At 43.0% G+C, this 11,458-nt stretch overlaps 2 protein-coding genes across 2 annotated transcripts; both read left to right on the top strand.

Annotated features, from left to right (window-relative positions):
• The first annotated feature begins 5,223 nt into the window (after positions 1-5,223).
• Positions 5,224-6,606, top strand: LOC121187476 (alpha-(1,3)-fucosyltransferase 4-like). The gene has a single exon (XM_041046734.1). The coding sequence runs from the start codon at positions 5,262-5,264 to the stop codon at positions 6,444-6,446; it is 1,185 nt and encodes a 394-aa protein (XP_040902668.1). The 5' UTR covers positions 5,224-5,261; the 3' UTR covers positions 6,447-6,606.
• Positions 6,607-8,286: 1,680 nt separating this feature from the next.
• LOC121187069 (myosin regulatory light chain 2B, cardiac muscle isoform-like) lies at positions 8,287-11,352 on the top strand. The gene is made up of 6 exons (XM_041046161.1): positions 8,287-8,337; positions 8,488-8,563; positions 8,769-8,873; positions 9,368-9,446; positions 9,677-9,725; positions 11,175-11,352. The coding sequence occupies exons 1-6, from the start codon at positions 8,302-8,304 to the stop codon at positions 11,277-11,279; spliced, it is 450 nt and encodes a 149-aa protein (XP_040902095.1). The 5' UTR covers positions 8,287-8,301; the 3' UTR covers positions 11,280-11,352.
• The last annotated feature ends 106 nt before the right edge of the window (positions 11,353-11,458 follow it).

An 11,458-nucleotide genomic window follows, 5' to 3' on the forward strand; every position in this document is an offset into this window, starting at 1 on the left:
CTGCTCCTCAGGCGTCACTCCTGCTGGCCACGTCCTCTGACCCCCTCCGTGTGTGGATGTGCCTCAGAGGCATATACAAAGAATTTCTAATTACACTGTATGTATGGAGTGCCCTAAATTCCTGTGTCAAAGTCTATGGCCGCATGCACCTTAAAACACATCTTGCCTCAGCTTCAGCCTGCTACTGCTTTGCACACCAAACCAGAGCCAAGCTGCTCAGGTTTATCAGGGTAACACATCTGTTCTACACATTGTTTTCATTTTTAGCACTTTGTGGCTTCCCAAATTTGACTTGTCGAGTGTGTCGTGAGGCTTGGCTGTGTGGGAAATCCACACCTGCAGTCACACTTACTTTGGAGGGTTTGTTGTTTTTTTTTGTTTTTTTTGTTTTTTTTTTGTTACTTTTTGTTTCTTTTTGGGGTTTTTTTGAATGCTCTGACCCTACACCTTTTGTATCAGTTCAGGCTTTACCAAAAATATTTCATAGCTTTATTTTCATTCTCTCCAATCATTTTCATTTCTTTACAGCCATTGCACTTTGCCATAGATAATAATGCCTCTTTCACTACAGTGGTGTGGATACAAAGGTGGGCATTTTTGTGCTTTGAATTAGCTCAACTTTTCAGGTCATTACTTGATTTGATTTGAAGCTGTTTGTGTCTCCCTCCCTCTACAGTATGAACGGTTCTCAGTGCTCAGCTGATATCTAGCCTAAATAGCTTTGCCTCATTTTATACTTCATTTGTAGACATAATACAGTGAATTAAAGGCTGTAGTTTGCCCTTCACACCCAGTCACATGCTTTTAATAAAATGTACTGAATCACACTTAGCATTCAATCTCACTGCAGAAAACAAATAGGGAGAGCTGCTTTAAAAGATCATTCTGAATAAAGACATACAGTAATAGCAGTGTGATTCATTTTAGTTTTAGCATAAATTGTCACTGCATCGTTGTGTTTTAAAGGACTTTGAGAAATTGATCTGCACTAAAATATGTGATAAATACTATGCCGAAAGGATGTGTTTACTTTTTAGAAACAATACCACATCTGAACTGATGAATCCTGTGTTTAATCCTTTCATTTCTTTCCCTTTCCCCCATGTTAATCAGTGTTTCCTTCGCTTGGCCTGCATGACTTGTGATGCTACCTATCATTAAGCCAAACCAGAAATACAGGTCTGAGATAATCCGCACAGGCTTAGCAGCACTGCAGTGTGTCTATTATGCTTTGTTTGCATAGTTATATCTTACTATCACACAAAGGAAACACATCTAAAAGAAACATTATGCATTTTTATGCCACTGATATAACAATGACTTTTAAAACTTGAAAATACTCCTGAATATTTTAGCTATCAGTGAAAACATTTGAAAGTAACTCCACAATGTATGGTATTTGGATTGAAAAATGTTTTAAGATTGTTATAGTTAGTTAGTTAGTTAGTTAGTTAGTTAGTTGGTTAGTGTGTTATGCACATTGAGCTGACACTACAAAACACAACAGTGGTAAAACGTGTCAGACATGAAAATGACTCATTAAACACAACACTGCACTGCAAACAAAGAACTTTGTCCTCTGATTTTTATAATTATTCACCCAGAAGAACATTTTACTAAAACGCATGACCCATAAATCATCATATAATGAACACTACAATTTCAACCTAATCTAAATCACATAACAAACAATGCATTTTCTCTTCAGTGAGACCATTGAACCTATCTGTTTATGTAGCTAATGGTAATTTACCTGAGCATAACTGTGCACATGGAGATCTTTGAGTTTTAGTTAAATTCTGCAGCACATAAAGCTCTATCAACGGGTTGTATTATGAATCATTTGATTTTGTGCTGCCAGGTTCTCCTCTCAAACTCTCTGCATTTCAACACACGGCATCTCCATAAGGATTTGACTGAAGCTTCACTAGGCTCTGGATTACTTTGAAGCAGTAGGGGGTACGCAGTGTAAGTCGGAACAAGTAAGAGTCTGAGCTATCAATCCACCTACAAATTATCATGTTTCTGCTACAGAGGCTCATGCACGTCTGGCATGAATGAGTTGTGTGGGGTTTTTTGCTCACTTTTCTTTTTATTACACTGTATGGTAAAATTAAAGAGGGAAAAAACAGCGTAAATTGTTCATGACAAGGACAGCAGAAGGAACATGTTGGGGCTCATAAATTTAGCCTCATCAGTTCATGTATATTTGGTTTGAGTTTAAATATAGAGAAACAAACACACATCCTTTGTGTCAGTGCCATTACACAACTAGATCTTTTACCCCGACAGAGCTACAGGGTAAAAAATAAAACAGCCTTTCCTTTAGCTTTCCCACTTTTCTCTCTTTGTGTCCCTTCTTCTCCTGCTCATTGACTCTGCCTGTAAGGTGCTTTTAGCAGGCCTTGTGTGGCCGGGTTAGAGATGGATGTGTGGCCCTTGGGAGCTGCAGGCAGAGAGCAACACTGATCATGTCAGACAGGCTGGGGAGGCTGTATAAGATCATCATCACCCAGCAGTGGAGTGAATCGCCGCAGTGGCACTTTCACACAACCTCTGACCTCTGGGGTAACCTCTAAGGTCATGATCAAGGTCAGGGGTCAGTGAGGGCCTCTGTGATCAGGGAGCTCGCGAGCCCCTCCTGCCTCGTCCTCCTCTTTCTCTCTACATTCTCTCCCTTCAGTTTTTCTCTCTCTTTTCTCTTTCCCTCATCTTCTATCTGTTTCTCTATATCTCACACTCTGCTTTACCGGCCAGGACCAATTGAGACATCCCATCCCCTGAGAGTGCAAAAAGGAAAGCAAGAGAAAATCAATAGGGAAGATGAGTGAAGACCTGGGGGTCCCATCAAAAACTGAATGCTTCTCTCTGTGCTGGTATGATTCACACACCCACAAAAACACATATAGATATACAGTGGTATTACTTTTGAGAAGGTAGAAGTGAACACAAGTTTGGAAAATGTACAAAATTACAGAAAAAGATACATAAGTCTGCAAAATATGCAGTTTTTGTGTGTGTCATCAGTATTACCACCAACAAGTGCTGTGTGACAACCAAATATGGCTTCCTTGGTCAACATAAAATGACCTGACAAGCACATTTTTTTCCTTCTATCCGTGTTGCATGCATGTACATATGTGGCCAGCTGCTGCAGTGATGGCTGAACAGAGAAAAACGCAATAACAATCCCTCCGTGGAGATTCAAGGTCTGCGACAGTAAATGAAAGAGCTTGATGACAAAGAGTTATTTTCTTGCAAGAGAGAAGAGGAAGGATGAAGCAAACATAAATGCCAAGCTTTGTGTATCACCATGGCTATAATTTGAGCTGAACAAAATGTCACCCTATCACCAATCAGTTCAACTTTAATTATATCACATATTCAGCAACATTTACATGCTTTTGTGCTGCATTTTTTAAAAAAAGGATTAAAACAAACAAAACCAAACTGAAAGAAGACAAACAAAACGCATTCCCATGTGTCATTTCCTGACCTCAGCCACCTCAGCGATTTTTGAGGAAAAACACATATGTGTGTATAATGTCGAGCCCCACCGCGTATCCATAACTTATGAGTTGCTGTGTTTCTTCCCAACACAAGATAACCCCGGGCAGGACATTAAATGATCGGCTGAAAATAGAACTGTTCAGATGAAAGGGAGGATAAATAATGCAGAAAGAATACAAAACCTCTTATGGGGATAACTAGTCACACACATGCACGCACACAAGCACACATACACACAGAGAGAACCTTTTTTTTTTTTTTGCTCCATGGTGAAGAAAAGTGAATGGATGTAACAGGAAGGAGGAGGACCCAGTGGAGAAGACACACATGCTTCTTGCTTCATCTCCTCCCACTCCTCCTTGTCTGCCATTTTTTTCCCGCTCACATTCAGACTTCATGACATACTCTGTGTCTGTGGGGAGAAATGATGTTGTCCCAGTCACGGTGTGTTTTTCCTGCCCACCAGAGCTCAGACACAACACACAGAGCAGGATTTCCAACCCCGTCGTCTCATCTTTTTTTCATGAGTTTTGATCAGAATGCCTCCACATAATGAAAACAACCTGGACAGCTGATCTGTTTACACAGACTGTGTGTCACTATCTGAGGGCTTGTGTTTTTGTTGTTTTTCTTTTTTTTTTTTTTTCCTTCCTGTATTTGTTTAGGTTAGATCACCAAATTAAAACTGTGAGTCATTTATTAACATTAACGTTTCTGGTTAGAGGGTGTTGCAATATTATCATATCTAATAAATAAAACATTCAAGACAAACCTTTTCAAAGCCTCACTGCTGCATGACTAATTTCCAGCTGAAATGTTTATTCATTGGCCAAATTAAACATGCATGTTTGGAGATAAATCCCAAAGTCACCACGCTGCACATGCTGCACAGGACGCTTCACAGGCAGCTTTGTGTTTGTGTATGGAGGCACCTAGTGGTGAAGGACCTGTGTAGCGTTTTGTATGAGGATTCATGAAGGATTGAGAGGCCTCTTATGTTTTTATTACCTTGACAAGAAAAAGGGGTTTTCATTAGTCAACCCATGAGATCAGAGGAATTATTTGCTAATTATTTTAACACAAGTTTATTGGCCAAAACTTTAGACCAAAAGTTAGACTCCAATATTGCCAGTTCCCCAAATCCTGTAGGCTCTTTATTTGACCCCTGGCCTCCATTCTAAAAGAATATGTTTTTTATAGGGTAAGAGTAATGGGAGCTAAATTAAAAATACACCTTGTTTATTAAAAAAAGACTTTATTATTTCATCAACAGGACACCGCGCCCCAGGGCAATGTGTTTACCCAACCTAAAAGTGCCTGGGAGGCAGCAGGCCTCACAAAAGCCCCATTCACTGGTAACAGGAACCCAGACCAACGCTGCCACGTCAAAATGTTTGAGCATCCAGCACTGGGGCAAATGTGTGTTACTCTGTTTTGACCTAAAAGACAACGTGGAATTACCCACTACCCCTGTGCAGGGGCAGACAGGACACAGCAGTGCTGGTGGGAGAAGCTTGTAGGTGTAATGGATTGTTGCAGGTTTCATTGTCAAATAACCTGCACGTTATCTTCACGGGTTATCATAATGACTTTTATGTAGGGCATTTGGGTGTGCCAGCAGGCTGCCACAAATTCCTTAGACTGATTTTTGTCCTGTACTTTAGTGCCGTACTTACTGGCAGAGAAAGGAAACAGTGTGACGCTTGATAAGTTTTTGAACTTTGGGGGCAACTTCAGGGTGAAGGGCGTCGATGGGAGCTGTGGCTCATGGGAGAGCAGCAATCATAGCTCACAGAGCAGACAGGCGGCCCGGTTTGTCACAGCGGGGGAAATGTTGTATACTTGTTTACAAAGGGACCTGCTCTGTGTGCGTGGTCACTGCCGGGTTTTTGTTATTCCTCGGAGTCTGTCTACTTTACCTACCGGACCCGTTTACGCCGGAGCAGTTTGTGTCTGTCCCTGAGGAGAACAGCGCGGCGACGCTCCTGATCTGGACGCATCCGTTCGATCGGCACCGAAAACTTCCAGACTGCTCTGCGCTCTTTCAGATCGCTGGGTGCACGCTCACTGATGACAGGCGTGCGTACCCGCAGGCGGACGCTGTTGTCGTCCACCACCGGGAAGTTAGCACCGGTAATGCTGAACTGCCACCAGCACCGCGACCATGGGCGCAAAAGTGGATATGGATGAACTACGAGTCCCCTACGCACACCGCCGGACTGTGGCGTTTTGAGGGTGTTTTCAACCTCACAATGAGTTACCGGACAGATTCAGATATTTTCCTGCCGTACGGGTATCTAATCCCCCTTGTGGGCACAGCCAATAGGACTCTCTACAATCGCCCTTTGCACCCGCTCCACAAACCCTCGCGCACACACCTCCTCCGGCCCCGCCTCTTGGCCTGGGTGATCAGCAACTGGTCGGAGTCTCACGCTCGCGTGGCCTTCTACTACCGGCTCCGCCGGTACATCCAGGTGGATGTGTTCGGGCGCGCGGGTCGGCCGGTACCGGAGGACAGCGTCGGCGGGAGCGTGGTGCGGCTGATCCGACGCTACCAGTTCTACCTGGCGCTGGAGAACTCGCAGCACACGGACTACATCACAGAGAAGCTGTGGAACGCGGTGCTGGCCGGTGCCGTCCCGGTGGTCCTGGGCCCGTCCAGGAAGAACTATGAGCGCTTCCTTCCCCCCGAGGCCTTCATTCACGTGGACGACTTCCCTACTGTCCGAGGACTGGCACAGTACTTGCTGATGCTGAGGCGCAACCCCGCCCAGCTGAGGCGGCACCTGGACTGGAGGGGGAGCTACAGCGTGCACCAACCCACCTTCTGGGCTGAACACTACTGTACGGCCTGCAGGGCAGTGAGGAGGACCAGAGGCAGGACTGATGTGGTCAAACACCTGGCAAACTGGTTTCACCGGACTGAACTGAACTAAGGGCAAAGCCAGGAGATCATTTCAAACCACCCTCTCTGTGACGGCGAGAGGGGGAAAAGCTGCTGCTTTCAAAGTTTACAAAAGAAATCTACTGAAGATCATCAATCAAGATGGAGACTGTTATTTATCATTTGTTATTTTTTAAAAATTCTTACTTTAATTAAACCACAGTGTGTGATGATTGAGAATGACTCACCTTGTTTTTTTATACTAATTTTGAAGCTGGTACATTCAGTTACTTTTGGGTCGAGGATAGATAATGAATGTATTCTGAGGGAGTGTGTGAATGTGTAACCTGTGTGTGTGTGTGTGTGTTTGATGTAGGGAGATAATAAAGAACCTGCGTCCAGAAAGTGCACAAATGCCTGCCTGTTTACGCGTCTCTTACCTGAGGGGTTAGCACTAAATCATGCTAACTGAGGCATCGCTGGATGTGATCTACAATTAGCTTTATGCCATACATGGTTGATGGTCGTGTCATAGTTGTCCATGCATCCCTAAAATAGCACTTTGAGCTCTTGCTTTATGTCTGTCTTTATCACTGACTGGTTGATTGCAACACTGTTCCCACTCAGGGGTTAAACTGAATGACCTTAAAAGTGTCGTTGGACCCTAAAAACTTGTCTTTCTAGTGCAGTTCATATACCTCTGGCACAACTTGTTAGAGAGTGAGAGAGCTGTACTAACACACAGATCCTCCAGTCTTTCATTTAGTGTTGCTCTGGTCACAGCTATGCTCACTTTGCTGGTGTTTTTACTATCCTGCATAGCCTATATTGTCATAGCTTAGGCTGTAAAATAAAGGCAGAAGAAAAGCTGAAAACTGGAGGAGAAAGGAGGAGGTGAACCCATGTGGTTCAGACACGTGATAGGAGTGAGAAGCTGCGATGTGGGTCATTTAAATTTACACCTCTGTGTTAGTGTCCAGACACAGAATTAACACTTTACACTGTTAAATGAGACATTTCCTGCAGGCACAGTGGCAGCAAATAATGTTGCTCCACATAATGAGCTGATGCCTCAGCAGCTGTTGAAACCACTGACGTCTATCAGTAATAATGCTTTCAGACGGCCAGCACAGCCAGACCCCCCCGTTCCTGTCATAATCCCATTCATGTACAATAGGGAGTTATTAGCATATCTAGTTACTGTGAGTAAGATCATATCCATTCTTCATGCTTTCAAATATAGATCCACTAAATGCCCTGCCCTCATCTCCTTCAAGCTTGTTTGACACGTCCTCATTCAGTATCCTTCGAATGGAACGCCATAACTTTCCACTGCGAGAAGCATGTACAGCATGGCCTCTATTGTCCGGACAGAACAGGTGCTGGACAGTTGTGCTAGTAGTATATAAAGGAAGGGCACTCCTCTTATTGTTTCTTAAGAACTCATCTGATCACAAAGAAGAGACTGCAAGAAGAGCCATACAATGGTAAGCAGCTGTACAGCATATCCCTTATATCATTGCACTCACTAACTTGCAGATGGTAGACATGTTTTAGCAGCAGCTCTGATAAAGAATTAACAGCAATTTCAATACAATTTGTGGTCAGTTACAGAGTCCTGACACTGGCTTTCATGCAGGGATGATGTCAGATTTATTTTGCTAATAAAGAAAAACAAGGCAGCTTAGTTTCCTTCTCATTCATTCATGCTCCACACTAATGATGCAGCTTCTTACCTCATGGTTATCCTTTTATGAATAATTTTGTTATGTTTAATTAAAATACTTGGCACTTGAATGTGGCTTGTCTCCCCTCCATGTCATCCACTTTAAGCAGGTCTGTCACATCTGTTATAGGCTCCCAAAAAGGCCAAAAAGAAGGAGACAGGAACCTCAAACATTGTTGGGATGTTTGAGCAGAACCAGATCCAGGAGTTCAAAGAGGTTAGAGGACAGATGCAGTGGTGAAACTGTGTGTGTGTGTGTGTGTGTGTGTGTGTGTGTGTGTGTGTGTGTGTGTGTGCACATGTGTACTCATGTATGACTGACCATCTCTCTGTATTGCCTCTTCTGGTAACTGTATTTTGCTTGCAGGCTTTCACAATCATGGACCAGAACAGAGACGGTATCATTGATAAGAGCGACCTGAGGGAGACCTTTGCAGCTCTGGGTAAGTATTTAATGACTATTAGTTGAAAACATCTATTTTACCCCCTATTTTTTAAAACTCATATTTACTTGTTATCTCTGTGTATTGTAACTTTCTTCAGTTTTACAGACAGTTTCCCCACATGGATCAGAGAAGTTTTATCTGATTTTATATGAGTGTGACATGGTTGAATGAGAAGCGCTGTATATAATGTGTTTGATGGCAGGTCGCCTCAATGTTGGTAATGATGAGCTCGATGAGATGATGAAGGAGTGTTCAGGACCGCTTAACTTCACTCTGTTCCTCAACATGTTCGGAGAGAAACTTAAAGGTCAGTCAGCAGGAAGGTTAAACAGACAGTGCAATTTGAATTTTTATTTCAGTGTTTGTTTACTTTTCATCTACTTTTCAAAAAAATGAGACACTTTGCTGATTTTAATTTAGTTCCTGTTTTTCACAAGTGTTTTTTATTGTATTTAATCTATTATCAGTTACTTGTTTTGATTGTTCACCTGTGCAGTGCTGAAAAAGAAAGTCACTTTTTTTTTTCTCCTATACTGCACTACAACTACAACTTGGTATAACAAGTTCAAGGTCGCTTTTATTGTCTCCATGAAAAGTATAAATTTGTCTCAGACTGAAGCAATTGCTTCATGAAAACAGATGTCAAATAAAGACAGTCACCTTTTCTTGGTCTGTGCAAGATCAGTTATAAAACCGGGAATGACACATAAAGTCATCATCTGAAGCTGAATCATTTGCAGTGTGTTATATGTCTGCACATATGAACAGCTTTTACAAACAGCTTTACCTATGTTTTGTCAGGAACTGACCCCGAGGACACGATTCTCAACGCCTTTAAGGTCTTTGACCCAGAAGGAACAGGAGTCCTCAGGGGGGAGGAGTGAGTGTGGGATTTTCTTCACAGTCTGTCTGTGGCTTGTGATGCCTCTCACAAGAATTCATCCCTCAGATAAGGATGAATTAGTGTCATACAGCACAAAAACGTGAATCATTAACAGAGTTCCTGGATGCAGATAATGTATATTGTGGTCAGTGAAATACTGATTGCAGTTAATTTAAAGTCAAAGAGATGGAAACAGTATTTCTTCTTTTCTTGTTCCTCTCCTGCAGGATGAAATATTACCTCATGTCACAGGCCGACAAGTTTACAGAGGCTGAGGTGAGTTGTTGCTTGGCAACAAGGTGAAATATTGGATGTATCAATATGAGATAGTGATTCAAAGGTACCAGCGGTGGCGATACCATTGGAACAAGTTGAAGGTGAACATTGATGAATATCAAGAATCTGAGGCAATTTAATTTGATTTAAACCCTTTAACTACTGGCTACAGCTTATTACAAAGATCCTTCTCAGCTCTCTTCCAGACCCCCTCTTCAGTAACAGTGCCATTCATAACCTACATGGCCCCTGGCTAGAGACACAGTAATCTCATTTGTACAGCAACAGATGTTTCTCTTAAAAACATCCGTTGACTGGGGAGTGAAAAGTCTGCCTCTCATTCTCTCAAGGGATCAAAGAGACCAGTCTAATCGCTATGAAATCTGTCACATTTGTACTGGTTTGAAGAGACATATTGACTTACAGTAGGCTTACTATGTTGTGAAACGTAAACACTCTCCTTCTCTGTAGCTCTCTCACAGCCTACACATATTTTATGGGGAATCTTTCATGTTCTGTACATCAAAAGGCCACACAGGGTGGGGTGGGGTAGGGTGGGATGGAGGGGGGGGGACTGGAGAGAAGAAAATGCATATGAAACAACAAAACCCCTAGACAAATAAACAGCACAGTGTTCCCATGGCAGCGGGTTGCAGTAATCTGACGGCTGGTTTCCCATGACTGTGTCTCACTGCCCCATAGACCTCCACTCTGTCTCACTGATGGCTCCTGTGATTGCAATCATCCATCTTACTGTCAAAGGCAAAAAAGGGCAAGAAGGGGGAAATCACACACACCATCTCTCTCTGGCTCCCTTGTGTCCAGCAAACAAGCCACCCCACTGTGAGCAGAGCCAACACACGGACCACAGGCCCTCTGCACTGGGTGTGTGTGTGTTTTGAATGTGTGTGCCCATGCTTGTATGATCTACAGAGAGAACATGTGTGGGTGTGCATCTTTGGTTGTCTGTGCCTGTCCATTATACTGCATGATCAGTCACTGGAGTGTACACGGGGGAGCGGTGGACATGTCTGATCTTGCAGCTGATCAAAAGCTCCAGAGACTTGTTCCCTTGTGGCCGTGCAAGCGGGCCTCATATCAACATGTCTCTGTTCAGTAGACAGGAAAAACAAGAGGAGAGAGGCAGACAGGGGAGGAGTAGAGGGTGTACATGAGGAAAAAGACAGAAACAGGCAGGCATAGCACAGATGAAAGGATGCATAAAGAGGGCAGAGTGGAATATATGACAATGATACATAACTGCACTTATCTCCCCATTCTGATGAGATAATTGAATGGCAAAAGCCAGCTCTGTTTTTGCCTGTAGCTGTAATACCTTGCATGATCCCTGTCTACAAGCCTGACAGCTCCTCTTGTTGGAAAAGCTGCAGATTTAAAAAAAAAAAAGAAAAGAAAGTTGCTTAAAATCCTTTACCTGTTTTCTTACAGGTAAATCAGATGTTTACAAACTTCCCATTGGATGTCTCTGGTAACTTCGACTACAAGAACTTGTGCTATGTGATCACCCACGGAGAGGACAAAGAGCAGGAGTGAAAGGAGGACAAGAAGAAACAGAAGGATGAAAAAGAAGAGGAAGACAAAGAGGAGGAGCAGCCGTGAAGCTTCTGCCTGTAAATAGTCTCGCCACGCAGTGAAGGTGTGGTGTACAGGATGTGTGAACGTTATTATGTGCAATTAAAGCGGTGACTATGAAATGAATCCCTTTGTTGTTG

Source organism: Toxotes jaculatrix, chromosome 9 (genome assembly GCF_017976425.1).
Source record: "Toxotes jaculatrix isolate fToxJac2 chromosome 9, fToxJac2.pri, whole genome shotgun sequence".
NCBI lineage: Eukaryota > Metazoa > Chordata > Actinopteri > Toxotidae > Toxotes > Toxotes jaculatrix.